We start from the raw sequence: 14,744 nt of genomic DNA on the forward strand, positions 1-14,744 counted from the left end.
AACATGTAAATGACAGATGTTTATTATGAATGATACAAAAACATTAGCATTAATGACCACATTAGGGTGTGATAATTTTTCAAAAGTGAGAAATACACTTGATGAGACAAAAGGAGCACAGTGACAAACCAAACACCCTGTAAACAACACGCCAACACATTGTGCACAATTAAGCACAGTAACCCTGATATATACTGAGAATATATTTTTCAGGCATCTTTTGCTTCATTGGACAGGAAAGTGGTAAAAGAGTTTCGGCAGTGGACCAGATTCAAACTCATGCTGCAGCATTACATACGCTCCAGAGGCAGTGACTTGGACCAGGTGGCTCTCCATCCTCTCCTAGGGACACCACCATGTTGTTGTAGCTCTAAACCAGCTCACCTGAATCAAGCAGCCATGGGCTTAATAAATTAGTTGACAAGTTGATTCAGGTTTGCGGGCTCTGGGATTGGTATAACAGACCTGCTGGGGGACCCCAGGAGAGGTTTGACCACCACTGGCTTAGACCCCTAAGCCACAAAAGTTCAGGGGTTTGAACACTTTCTGAAGGCACTGTTAAGTTGCCAGAGAAGCGTGTGTGTGTTAAGGAAAAGAGCTCACACAAGTGGATGGCATTATATACATGTATATTAGGCATATATAGTGTAGAATCACAATGATTGCAATGGGTGAAAATGCTTGTAAATATATTCAGCATCTACCAATAATGTTTAGTCATTGTGATACAATATATTAACAGCACTGATTCACTGGGATGCAATGAAATGTGTATTGTGATTGTAGTGACTCTTCCCAGGATCCTGTGTGTGGTGATGTGACTTACGGTCTGACCGATCCTAGATCTTCCTCTGGCACGTCTGAAAGCAGCAAATAGCCGAAAACTGGTTCCATCAGTACAATAAAGCTCCATCTATTGTTTCACATGACTTACAGTCAAGTCTTTGGTTAGAGGTTTGCCGTTAGGGAAAGGCTGACATGAAGTCAAGACAGGCAGACAGATAGTAAGGAGAGGCAGCTTTCTCCAAACTAGGACAGCTGGACAGGAGAGGAGTTAGTTTCAGGTATAAAGATCAGGAGGAAACGTATTGTTTCAGTCAACCATCCTCATCAGTCACATCCTCTACATTTTCATAATCGTCTTTAAAACCTCCGGTCTTCTTTCCAGCATCATCCTCTACCTCCTCCTCCTCGTCCACCTCCTCTACAGACATGGTCTGTTTATCTTCTTGGGGGTGTGGTAAGGTTGTGGGTTCACTAGGTTTGGTCTTGAGTGTGACCTCAAACTGCAGTCCTCGGAGCAGACAGATGGAGGCGCTGCAGAAGAGTAGGCTCCAGAGCAGCAGGGGTGCAGACAAACCGTTCACTTGAGCGCGCACCCACCTCACCAACTGGACTAGAGCAGTCTCAGACAAACGTCGAGGGGAGGACTTCTCCTACACACATATGTGCACAGATCAGAGACATACACTGGTCTGACACACCAGGACAAGCCCCCCAATCAATGGGTATTTACCTTGAGTCCGTGATGGCTGAGCATGCTCTCCAGGAAGGCATCACCCAGATGCACTGTGGGGTAGAACTCCTCAACATACACCCTCCTCCACCAGCGCTTAGGGAATGGCCTAACACACACACACACACACACACACACACACACACACACACACACACACACACACACACACACACACACACACACACACACACACACACACACACACACACACACACACACACACACACACACACACACACACACACACACACACACACACACACACACACACACACACACACACACACACACACACACACACACACACACACACACACACACACACACACACACACACACACACACACACACACACACACACACACACGTTTGTACAGCTACCCTCATGGGGACCAGAAAATAGAAATTGCATGCTCCCTTGCCCTAATCTTAACCCTAACAAAGTAACATTTATGTCTAAACTTTACATAGATGTAATGCCTAACCTTAACCCTAAACTTAACCAACAACGCCTGGACCTTAAAGAAACCCCATTTCTAACTATAAAATCAATTGTTAAACCCTGAGCCAGAAATTGACTTTTGCCTCACGGGGACCGGCAAAAGGTCCCAATGAGGACGATTTTTTTCTGGTTTTAATATACTCATTGGGACATTTGGTCCCCATGAGCTCAGTAAGATCTATAACACACGACACCCCCACACGATTTTGATGTTCCTCACTTTCTTTTTTGCCGGGCCGCATGACTGACTGACTGACTGAAGTTAAATAGCGTAGTGGTTAGAGATGCAGGCTCATGAAACAACAGGTCCCACGTTCGTCTCCCGTAAGTCGGAACGCATTATGCCAGAGGTTCAGGACAAACAAAAACTTTGCTGGCTACAGCCCTATGTAGCTACATAATAGGAAGACTAAAATAAAACAGTTCTAGTGGATATTAAGATTTGTTCAGCATAGACAAACACATCGCTGGCTACACAATTCTCTTGTCTCTTCTCTTGACAAAAAAGTAAGTTATCCTCACCTATAGTGATACAGTAGTTATTGTATCAATGTCATTTACGAATGGCTAATAAGATGTTAAAACGGCCAGTGGCAAAAGCCATACAGTTCATAGATGCGATTTGTGGTGGAGGTAAACTTAATAGGAAACGTTACTCAGTTTAACACAATGCTTAATGGCATCTAGAAGTCCTAAAGTGTAGGATAAGAACATATGTTAAATGGCAAATGCAAACATACTAACCCATTGGCCAGTTTTTCAGTGAACCAGTATTTGTAGCGGTGTGCTCTGAGGTACATGGGAGGCTGCTGGTGAAACGGGTACTTAGACATGTCAGACTGGATCAACTCGATAACTGGAGAAAAACACATTAAAAATATTTCTAAAAACAATTAACTTATAGGTGTGATGTGTATTGGCTCGTAACTTCTGGATTTAAATATTCTATTTCAGGTGTGTGTTTTAATAGGGCTCTAATGCAGCAAATAACATGTTGTCATTAAAGCAGAAGAATCAGTCGTGTCTGGTCACCCTCGGTCTTGCCCTGCAGCAGCCTGTGCATCAGGCTGGTGAACCAGGGAGAGTGGCTGTGGACTCCCAAGGCTGCAAACCACATCTGCCAGTCCAGGCGAGGTTGATGAGGGGTGATGACCGCGGGAGTGGCGCTGAGGTTACCTGGCTTATACATGAACTCTATCTCCTAGAGGAGGGAAGCGAAAGGAGTATAAAGAGAGTAATTGCACTGAATAATAAAGAACAAATGCATTTGTGATGTTACATTTTTAAACATTATAGTCCCAATTGCAGATGCATTACAAACAACTGTGTGAAGTTGGCCCCCCACCCAACGCCAAACTTCGGCAAAATAGACTCAATCGTTTGTGCTCTGTTTGTGCCATAAAAAAAGTATTTTGTGCTGCTGTGATTTTTAGATAATAAATTATACATCCTCCGAAATAAACAAAAAGTCGTATTTGTTTGTGCCGTAAAAGTTTTCGTTAGTGCTGCTTCTGTATTTTGTATATTATACATTCAATTACTGGTGATAATGTCACTCAGCCCCCCAAATTGAGTCAAAATAGGCTCATTCGTTTGTGCAGTTACAGTTGTCGTTTGTGCATCATCTGCGTTTTTAATATTAGAAATGAGTGACCTCGGAATGATCTATAGATTTCTAATATTAAAAACACAGATGAAGCACTAACTAAAATTTTAACAGCACAAACCAGCACAAACAAACAAGACTATTTTAGTTGATTTGGGAGGATGTTGGGGGGCTGAGTGACCTCAGAATTACATAAAATATTCTTTAATATCTAAAAAATGACAGCAGCACAAATAAAAATGTTAACTGCACAAACAAATTAGCCTATTTTGACTACATTTGCAGCATGTTGGGGGGCTGAGGGGGGGGGGGGGGCTTCACAAGTAATAAAATGTCTAATATATAAAATACAAAAGCAGCACAAACAAAAATATTAACGGCACAAACCAGCACAAACAGAGCACAAACGATCAAGCCTATTTTGCCAAAGTTTTGCATTGGGTGTGGGGCCAACTTCAAGCAGGTATTACAAACAGGTTAAAAAGAAAAATCAATTATCTTTACTAAATCAGGAGGGGAATCCTGAATGCTGATTGGCTGAAAGCCGTGGTGCAATATGAGACCACATATACCACGGGTATGACAGCAATTGTTTACTGTTCTAACTGCATTGCTAATCGGTTTATAATTGCAATAAGGCATCTTGGGGGCTTGTTGGTACAATATAATGCCAGAATAAGTGCTGTATTCAGACAATCCATGATGTGTTGTACATAAGAAACGGTCAGCGTGGCCCAAGTGCCGTACTACATAACTACAAACCGCTTCCAACTCCGTCACGCGCACACACCTACCGTCCAGGTGACTCTGTCCATGGATCCCTCTATCACCACCTCCGGCCGCCCCCCCACCCCAGTCATGCGTCGGAACAGGCCATAGGAGTTGACCAGCTGGTAGCGGCCGACTGCATCATAACCCTGTCTCAACCCCGGCCATAAACTGGCATTACTGTCGTACTCTATGTAGGTGAATGGGACCTGGAACACAGCAGCACACAGGCATCCCAGTCATATCCCACGCAGCCCGTGGGCCGGACCAAACACTTCAACATCCTCTCCAAAAAAAAGATGTCATTTAGGTTGTTTTTTTCACACCGGGTGCATTCAGTGATTTTTGGCGACGGTTTAGAAAAGTGCAACCGTGGAGTGAGCGCAGGCACACTGAACAGTGTGAACCATGTCATGCCGATTGGGCACAATGACACCAAACCACTCAATTTCAAAAAACTTATTTGAGGGCATGAGTCATTCTGCTTAATAGGATTATTATATAAACCCACATAGTTCCTGTACATACAAAATGGGAGGTTTAATATACACTCACCTAAAGGATTATTAGGAACACCATACTAATACTGTGTTTGACCCACTTTCGCCTTCAGAACTGCCTTAATTCTACGTGGCATTGTTTCAACAAGGTGCTGAAAGCATTCTTTAGAAATGTTGGCCCATATTTATAGGATAGCATCTTGCAGTTGGAGATTTGTGGGATGCACATCCAGGGCACGAAGCTCCCGTTCCACCACATTCCAAAGATGCTCTATTGGGTTGAGATCTGGTGACTGTGGGGGGCATTTCCGTACAGTGAACTCATTGTCATGTTCAAGAAACCAATTTGAAATATTCAAGCTTTGTGACATGGTGCATTATCCTGCTGGAAGTACCCATTAGAGGATGGGTACATGGTGGTCATAAAGGGATGGACACGGTCAGAAACAATGCTCAGGTAGGCCGTGGCATGTAAACGATTGCCCAATTGGCACTAAGGGGCCTAAAGTGTGCCAAGAAAACATCCCCCACACCATTACACCACCACCACCAGCCTGCACAGTGGTAACAAGGCATGATGGATCCATGTTCTCATTCTGTTTACGCCAAATTCTGACTCTACCATCTGAATGTCTCAACAGAAATCGAGACTCATCAGACCAGGCAACATTCTTCCAGTCTTCAACTGTCCAATTTTGGGGAGCTTGTGCAAATTGTAGCATCTTTTTTCTATTTGTAGTGGAGATGAATGGTACCCGGCGGGGTCTTCTGCTGTTGTAGCCCATCCGCCTCAAGGTCGTGCGTGTTGTGGCTTCACAAATGTTTTGCTGCATACCTCGGTTGTAACGAGTGGTTATTTCAGTCAAAGTTGCTCTTCTATCAGCTTGAATCAGTTGGCCCATTCTCCTCTGACCTCTAGCATCAACAAGGCATTTTCGCCCATAGGACTGCCGCATACTGGATTTTTTTCCCTTTTCACACCATTCTTTGTAAACCCTAGAAATGGTTGTGCGTGAAAATCCCAGTAACTGAGCAGATTGTGAAATACTCAGACTGGCCCGTCTGGCACCAACAACCACGCCACGCTCAAAATTGCTTAAATCACCTTTCTTTCCCATTCTGACATTCAGTTTGGAGTTCAGGAGATTGTCTTGACCAGGACCACACCCCTAAATGCATTGAAGCAACTGCCATGTGATTGGTTGATTAGATAATTGCATTAATGAGAAATTGAACAGGTGTTCCTAATAATCCTTTAGGTGAGTGTATATAAATAGAAATACATGAGACATACTTACAAGAGACATACTTGGGACATTGTGTGGTATTGTCATTGCAATTAATGTGTCGTTATTGCTCTAATTACACCCATGTTATAATTGTTCTGACCATGCAAAATCTAGTCAGAATAATAAATGAATCCCTGTGTAATTTAATGTGTTTATCATGTAGGGAACCACCTGACAGCATGTCCTAATACTTCACATTGAGAGAATACCTAATTTACCCAGTGGATTAATGAGAAATGGTCCCAGTGAACCACTAAGGGGATGGTGACAGGTGTTGAGGACAGGACAAGAACATTTGTTCCAGCCAAAGTGTTCCACTCACCAGACTAATGGCAAACATAGAGACAGCAGCAGCACCAAACACCGTCCACTGAACTGTACCCAAAAACCTCCTGAAGAACCCCTGCACACACGCACACCTACCAAACACACAGACGCTTCTGTAAATACACTCACAACTCTTTCTTCAGGGGGGTGTGTGTGTGTGTGTGTGTGTTTGTTTGTTTGTTTGTTTGTTTGTTTGTTTGTTTGTTTGTTTGTTTACTAGTTACCTGAACATGGCAGTCACTAGTTCCCATGTGAGAGACAGTACTCCCAGCCAGACTGCAGGGAAGGTGACCGTCTTCAGGAACTGGTTGAACTGGTGAAAGGTGAATGCTGAGAAGACAAGCAGCCACAACAGTAACCATAACGACCAGCTACTACATTTGACAACTGACAAACTGCCACATGGTGATGGAGGAACAAACAGAGCACACACCTACCTGTCCTGGAGGACACAGTCCCCTTGTCCCAGTCAATCTGCAGGTCAAAACATGTGACTGTTCCATAGCCAATCAGGGTCCAAACTGCAAGCTCCACCAAAAACCCTGCCCACGACCACAGTGAGGAGCCTATTTGTGGGAGAATAGAACCAGGATGGACAAGTCACAGCTTGCTTACAGAAAATAAGCTACGGATCTGAAACTGAGAAGTTCTGAAAACATGTTTCCGGAGCGTGTGTACCTTTGTTAGGAGTGTGTATGTACTTCCTACGGAGCCAGAAGTATATGTGCTGGTCATCCAGCAGAGACAGACACAGTGTCAAAGTAAGGAGGTTGAAGAAGTTATAGTTCCCCGACAGGATGATCAGCACCTGCAGTAACACCTGAACACCAAAGGGCAGACAGCGATCAGGTCCAACCGCACCGTTTAAGCATCCAATTGAAATAGCTAAATGCTGCTCTTCATGATTATCTGTGCGTCCAACGGTGTCCGTAAAAGATCACCCAATGAATGCCAAGGTCCCACACAGCGGACTACACTGACAAGCTGAACGCTGTCATCGAGACTGCCCATGGTGAGAGGCCTCCATCTATCCGTGTCCATCAAAGTCTCATCTTACTGGTGATGACAGAAAGCTGCAACATACATACAGAAACGCCAACCTGCATGTAGAAGGCCCCGAGGCGAAGTCGACGTAGAGGGCTGAAGAAGAGGAAGGGAACAGCAATCTCAATGACGAAGGTAGCCACCACAGACAGCTTGTGCAACCAGACAGGGAGTTGGTGGGCAAACCAGGCCAGGGGTGTAGGGATACACTGGGTCTCATAGTGATAGGTCAATGCTGTAGACACACGACACATCCTTTAACCTTGCCCTAAACCAAACCCCTACGGACGAAACCCTTTTCCGGGGACTCTGGTTCCTGCATGTACAGTAGAACTAGATATGGATCAGAAACATACACAGACAAAATAATTATTGGTAAGCCAGCAGTTTGTCATTTGCTTATTTGGAAAATAGGCCCATCGGGTGAATAAAAACAACTGATCCAAATTAACAACAGGAATGGGGTTACTTAACCCTGGTATAAAAAAGATGGTGTAACATTGGCATAACAGGGATGACGTTACCTGTGAGGCCCCACCAGGTTGGGCAACGTGACGTGAGTTTGACAACACCAGAGGCAAACATCAGCCTGAAAAGCAGCCAGCGGGCCAACCAGAAGGTCACAGGGTCATGCACTCTCCCAGCCCGCCATCCTGGCACAGTTGTCAGTGGGGCAATGAGCACACATAGGAATCCAGTCTCCAAAAGAAGAGAATCCCTGGATCAGGTCACCAAGCAGAGAAAGAGCAAACGAAAGGTTCTACTGTAGGATCTAGAGACATACTCAGGTTCTCACGCATAAAACGAACAACACACTCCGATGAGTGAGACACTCACCACTGAAAGTAGAGGAACACCTGTCCCACCTGGAACAACAGAACAGTCAGATCAGTTACACTGTATACCATCTTCTGCTGCAGAGCCACTGTTTGTTATAACTAACCTGGCACAGTGACAGATATAAGACCCAGAGAAACAGAAACACCAGGCTGTCTCTAAGAGATTCTAGTAGCGTAGCAGCCAGACTCAGTGCTGCCCCCAGCAGGCAGAGCAGCTCCATAGCAGTCTGAGTGTCCAGACCTAGAATTCAGTTTTTTACTGTTAGATCTTAAATAAAAGACATTATTAACATGGTGGGTTGATCATTTTTTACAAAATGAAGGCTAAAATAGTTTAGGACTCACCTAGGTGTGGCCCAAGCCAAAGTAAGGTGGGAGTGGAGAGGAGCTGCTCCAAGAAGGCTTTCCCACTGTACCGCAGCTGCCACCGTGCTGGCAACAAGCCGTCATTTCCATACAGGCCTGGCCAAGGACACAAACTTTGTCAGCAGTTAAGGGCAGAAAAAGAAGAATGAAGTTGACATCCTGGAGGTTTACTAGGGGGGTATTTGCATTAGAAAACCCATAAATGTCCTTTAACTAACGGATGGGAAATTCTACAGTAACAGGGCACCGAATCTGGATTTTCAAATTAGCGCAGATGAAAAGTTTCGAAAAAGGACAACAATGTCACATGTTGTGCAGTTTGGGCAGTCAGTCCATAAACAAAGTGAATTTGCAGGGTTCTTCAAGATATTCGTTTGCAACGTTCTTTACAAAAATAAAATAAGTGTTAATATGCAGACATTTCTGTTATCTTGGTAAACACACAAAAGCCTCCAAAATTGCTGTATGTGATTATACATATATTATTGTATATGCTTTATATATGTAAAGAACTTAAAACACTTCCAATTCAGAGGCTGTGATGTATTTTAAAGGCTATAATGAACAAAATATTTAATGTAGGCCTGCATTGAAAAACAGAAAGACTCCATCATTTAAATCAAAAGGATTTGCTAAAGGATTTTCACCAGTGCTTTTTGTTTACAGGGCACTTAAAGGCCTACATTCTGATCAAATAGCTTATTGGCTACACTCTGAAAAAGCCTGTGTTCACTGTAACTGCATGCCAGAAGTTGCAAAGAATATTCACACATTTAAAGTTTCAGCTCAGGAGACCAGACATTTGCACAGTAACGCAGTAACACTGAGAACCACTATAGCGGCACAGTGAGTACACAACTTATTTATTGATTTGTCTACAGAATACATTGTGCTGCTATTGCAGGTAAAGTACATTACTGAGGAGTGTAGCATGAGAGCAGTCACTAATACAATTGTGTAGTCAATCCATTGAGTCACTGGTACTGAGGTTCAGTTTGGGTCCGTTTGTCACACATTCAGTAGCCCAGAAAACACAGGCAAAATGTGAATGAAACTTGAGTAAAAAATGCATCTTACCATAGAGATCTGGTATTTATAAAATAAAACTGACTGGCCAGAGGGTGGCACTATAAATGGCAAGGGGAAATGCAAAGGCTATGTCCCTCACTTTGCTTAACATTTAGTCAAGAAATAAGGTAAACAGGTCCCTCGCATAAAAAGAAACACAGTTGCCTCAGGGACTCAAAACACCAGCAACAATTTATTTCGTGAAAAACAATTAAAAAGCTACTCCACTTGCACCAACTTTCTGCATAAAACGTTCCATGTGGCATCATGGATGTTTGTAATATTTTGGCTTGAGAATTAGAAATCACTATTAATTGGGTGGCACAGGGTGGTCCGGCAGTCGGGGCAGCTGCCTCCTATACACGTACGGCAGCGAAGGTTCGAATCCAGTCCTCGGCTCTTTCGTGCAAAGGTGTTAACGTTCAGATTGAGTGTCGTTGTTCTACAGAACTCCACCCGTAGCACCATAGGCATAGTACATAATTGAAGATAGCGGACCTATATAGTCTAAACTTCGTTAACTGGTGAATGGTAAATGATAATCAAAGTAACTACAGAAAAAGTTGTTGATACACAAATAAAGGAAATGTGAAATGTTTTTGTTGACTTCAATCGTTAACCCCGTTTTGCAGTCCTAAATTCTAGTATCTTCGGTCGTAATAGTAAATCTGCTATAGCTAGCTAGCTGGCTAACAGTTGCTAAACCACAATCCTAGTACTATAAAGTACAGTAACTGCCTAGAAAGTAGCTAAATTGGACAACAGGTTAGCTAGATATCTCACCAGGTATCTGCAGGTAGAGGGAGAAGAAGGCAAACATGTAGATGAGAGCCATACACCAGAGGAACAGGCGACGCGGTAGAGTGATGTAGCCCATGTTTGAGCAGTCTTGGAGCGGTGACTTTTCCTTCTACAGTAACCCTCCTCTCGCTTACTTTCACTTCTCCACTTTGGCCTGTCAACTACAGTCAGGACAAGCAGTGTTTTAATACGACCCGGAGACACGTCGCTACGTACAAACGGATAATGAGAGGCGGGGAGGGGCGGTGGGCGGGGGATGCAAGGGCTAAAGACTAACTGATACACATGCGCAGAATAAATCACTTAAATGAAGCTCCGGACCATTTCTATATATGCTCATGGACAAATGAGTAGTAAGTTAAATTAGCTTTACGAATTTAACTTACTACAAAAAAAAAATGTTTTACTGTCAGATAATAGTTTACAATTCAAGAAATCAACATACACTGATAGCTTAATGTATTGTTACAATACATAATGTGCTTGCGCTGCCTTTTTGTCCATGGTGTTACCATATATTAGGTAACACCAGTGACAATTCTGGCATTCCACAATGTAATTTGACTGCTTATTTTAATCTACAGTGAATATAAAAAGTCTACACACCCCTGTTAAAATGCCAGGTTAAAATGCCAGGTTATTGTGATGTAAAAGAATGAGACAAAGACAAATCATGTCAGAACCTTTTCCACTTTTAATGTGACCTATGTGAACAATTCAATTAAAAAACAAACTGAAAACATGTCAAGTATCATTTCATTCCATCAGCACTCAATGGTGGTAAAATAACCAGTGAATATTGTCCCACACCTGACATCATAGAAGATAATATGATCAACCCTGTAAAATATCAAGTTATGGAATTTTTTGAGATTTCACAAAAAATGTTGTTAAGTCAAACAATGTAATTGTTTGTTAGTTACTATAATTGTTAGTTACTATAATTGTTTACTTTAACCATTACTTCATTTAACTTTACAAATATATTTTTATTATAATAATACGCCATTTGTTTGCTATCGCAGGAGTGAAATGCTTGAATGTGCCCTTGTTTCAAGTTAATGCAACATCCTTTTTGCTACTTGTCACAGTAATTGCCTAAATTTCTGATAATGGGCTTGTGAATTAGGATAATCAACTATTGGTGGACCCTTCTGCATTCATTTCAACTGACTGCATCTCTACTCTTTCCTCTGGTGTCATGTTTTTCTCTATAAATCATACCCTGTCTCCAGCCTTGCTTTTCACAGGCTTCGTATCTGCATTTTTTATTGGTTCACTATAATATAATCATTTAAGTTTATAATACTATATTCTAGTTTTAACTTATTTTAACAGAAACAAATATTATATATATTTAAGAATCTTAATAATTCATTAATTACTTTCACAGAAAATTCTACTGCGGTGAAGTTAGCTTAAATTTATATTTAAGATTTGAACTTTGATCATCAATGCCTAATCAACGAAACAAGGAGTGTTACTTGTTCGCTATCGCCAGCAGATTCAGAATATGTAATTGTTGTCTTTCTGGCAGGTTTCGTTGACTCCCAATCTTGAATATAAAGCTAACTTCACTGCAGTAAATTCCAATTATCCGTAACTCATTTACACAATAGCCAACTTTGGTTAGCTAGCTCACATTCAACATTTACCAAAATATTGCTAGATTTTAAAATAATATTAGGCTATAACAAACACCACTAAAATGTATGGGAAGTGCGATATCATGTGTGCCACTGTTGTAGGACTACTCAACTTTGGTAAGACAGGAAAATGACCTTTGTGCTGAGTCTGCCTGTGTAATGGAGAAGCACTGTCAGCAGTGTTCTTAATAGGCCATCAAAACATCTCCATTATGGTGCTGCACTTGGCAGCATCTGGTTCCAGAGAGTTATTTTTCTCTTACTTTCTCCACGCTACCTTTCCTCTTCCTCTCCATTTTATCAACAAATGTATGTTAAGAAAAGCAGAAAATACAAAAAACGTTTGCTAAACATACTGACCAATCCCGTTCTGCAAAAATGTTGGACAAATATAAAGAGCGGGCAGCTGGGCGGCCCACAGGGAAAAGTGCCAAACCTTCCGGTGGCCAGTCCACCCCTGGTCCGCATGGTAGCCAGCAGTTAATAATGCAATTATGTATACCTTTTAATCCGGATGGAGGGGTTTTGTAGGTTGTTTTAAATGTGTTGGTGTTGAGTTGTTAAGTGTACACTTCACAGTTATGTCATCTTTTATTATACTGCAGGGCGATTATTCTACTCCTATCACATTTCCCTTTTTTTCAAACACTGTCTGTAACCATGATTATCTAGATTTAGTTTACTTTTGATTTGCTAGTTCATGTTCACTTGTGTTAAAATATCACTTACCAAAGTCAAAGTTTGTCACTTTAAAAGAAAGTCTAGCTAAAATTGTGAAGTGCAGTAGAGTGCATTATACAGTTTGTGCAAAGTAAGGAGCATTTTGCGAGGTAGGTCAGTTAGTGTGCAAAGGTGGAGTGGCAAAGACAATGAATAGCATAACCAGAGGGCATACCTGGGCAAATGGTATAGTGCAAAGAAGCAATAATATGAGACAATTGTGCAGATAAAAGTGCAAATGTGCCATGGGGCATGACAGAGATAATAAAGGCAGCTATGTGCAGGATCAATGTGCGCATGATGGAGGAGAGTTAACACGTACAACGAACGGTCAGTAGCTCAGACGTTTTTTAAAGGCAGTGAGGGGAATGAGGGTCTCCAGTTTCAGTTTTTTTTGTAATTCGCTGAGAACTGGAAGGAGTGGTGGCCAAAGGAGGTGAGGGGGTGACCAGAGAGATGTATCTGTTTGAGCTTAGGTACAGTTTGTAAATGAATTGGTACCAGTGAGATAGGGGCCGGGTGTGTAATGAGGGCCAACCAACTAATGTGTAGAGGTTGCATTGGTGGGTATTATATGGGGCTGCAGTAGCAAAACGGATGGCACTGTGGTAGACCACATCCAGTTTCTTCAGGTGATAGCTTCAGGCAGTTCTATATATGACATCATGGAAGTTTAGGATAGGTACAATGGTCATTTTCACCAGGGCAAGCTTGGCAGCATGAGTGAAGGAGGCCCTTTTGTGGAAAAGGAAGTCAACCCTAGACTTAATTATGGACTGGAGATGGTTTATGTGGGTCTGGAGAGAGAGTGAGCGGTCTATCCAGACACATATATGTTTGTAGGTGTCCAAGTATTCTAACTCAGACCCATCAAGAGTGGCTCCTGGCGTGAACCCCCCCCCACCCCCCCCCCCATATAAAGAAAATTATATATACAAAAATAAAACTCATAAATATCAAAAAGTGACAAAGACAAATAGAAACAAATTGTACTATATAATTTCAAATAAAAAAAGAGAGTTGAATTTTACACTATTACACTATTGCTTACAAAAAATACACAGAAAACAATAAAATGTACAAAGCCTAGATCCTCATCCTGGTCAGTGCCAGAGGGTGCCCCAAAATCTTTCAGAAGTGAAACTGAATTTGCATTGAAACACAGTATAGGAGTCTGACAACCTAAATACATTTGTTGGACATTAAAAATGTCATTATGCACATTTTATCACATTTATAACTTTCAGAATAGGAACTAAATTAACCATACAACCTCCATAGCTAATGTCAGGCATAAGACACCTGAAAAGAGTCAATATATCACATAAAACCTAGAAAATATCAGCATAATATAGACGTCTTAATTAGTCTACAGCACTGGAAATTCCCCTTACTGTGCTCAGGACCTAGTCAATACAATCACAGAAAACCTTTATGATGTCACCTCAGTAAAAGTTAACTAAGTCAATATTGTGCTGCTAGTTAAGTTTTAATCGTTTTCCTACAGGCTACACATATTATCATGATAAACCTGTGTGAAATTATATCCAATGTTATGTAAGCTAGTTGGACAGAAAACGGAATATTGTCGCCTTATGTGTAATAGCGTAGCAAGCAACAATGGCTAACAACCATACGTATTACACTAGCCTATTTCATTACATGCATAACATTATACTCATATCGAGATGACATAGCTGCATACCTTTCTTTTGCTCCTTTCCCCTTTCATATTTTTTCCTAAACTGG

General features: G+C 41.8%; 1 protein-coding gene across 1 annotated transcript; it reads right to left on the reverse strand.

Annotated features, from left to right (window-relative positions):
• Nucleotide 1: 1 nt before the first annotated feature.
• Nucleotides 2-10,856, reverse strand: lmf2a (lipase maturation factor 2a). Its single transcript, XM_013138854.4, has 15 exons — nucleotides 10,612-10,856; nucleotides 8,740-8,856; nucleotides 8,499-8,635; nucleotides 8,393-8,421; nucleotides 8,080-8,273; nucleotides 7,612-7,790; nucleotides 7,190-7,331; nucleotides 6,949-7,077; nucleotides 6,736-6,841; nucleotides 6,507-6,603; nucleotides 4,422-4,604; nucleotides 3,054-3,222; nucleotides 2,766-2,877; nucleotides 1,517-1,625; nucleotides 2-1,436 (listed from the first exon to the last, which is right to left on the reverse strand). The coding sequence occupies exons 1-15, from the start codon at nucleotides 10,703-10,705 to the stop codon at nucleotides 1,098-1,100; spliced, it is 2,136 nt and encodes a 711-aa protein (XP_012994308.3). The 5' UTR covers nucleotides 10,706-10,856; the 3' UTR covers nucleotides 2-1,097.
• Nucleotides 10,857-14,744: the final 3,888 nt, after the last annotated feature.

This window comes from Esox lucius, chromosome 19 (genome assembly GCF_011004845.1).
Source record: "Esox lucius isolate fEsoLuc1 chromosome 19, fEsoLuc1.pri, whole genome shotgun sequence".
Taxonomy (NCBI): Eukaryota; Metazoa; Chordata; class Actinopteri; order Esociformes; family Esocidae; genus Esox; species Esox lucius.

What these genes read in the sequence shown, in the direction of transcription:
- lmf2a (XM_013138854.4), bottom strand. Translation starts at nt 10,705, where the DNA reads ATGGGCTACATCACTCTACCGCGTCGCCTGTTCCTCTGGTGTATGGCT. An exon ending in TTGGCTTGGGCCACACCTAG is followed by an intron (nt 8,636 to 8,739) that starts GTGAGTCCTAAA and finishes ACTGAATTCTAG; the next exon opens with GTCTGGACACTCAGACTGCT. An exon ending in GACTGTGTCCTCCAGGACAG is followed by an intron (nt 6,842 to 6,948) that starts GTAGGTGTGTGC and finishes TTGTCTTCTCAG; the next exon opens with CATTCACCTTTCACCAGTTC.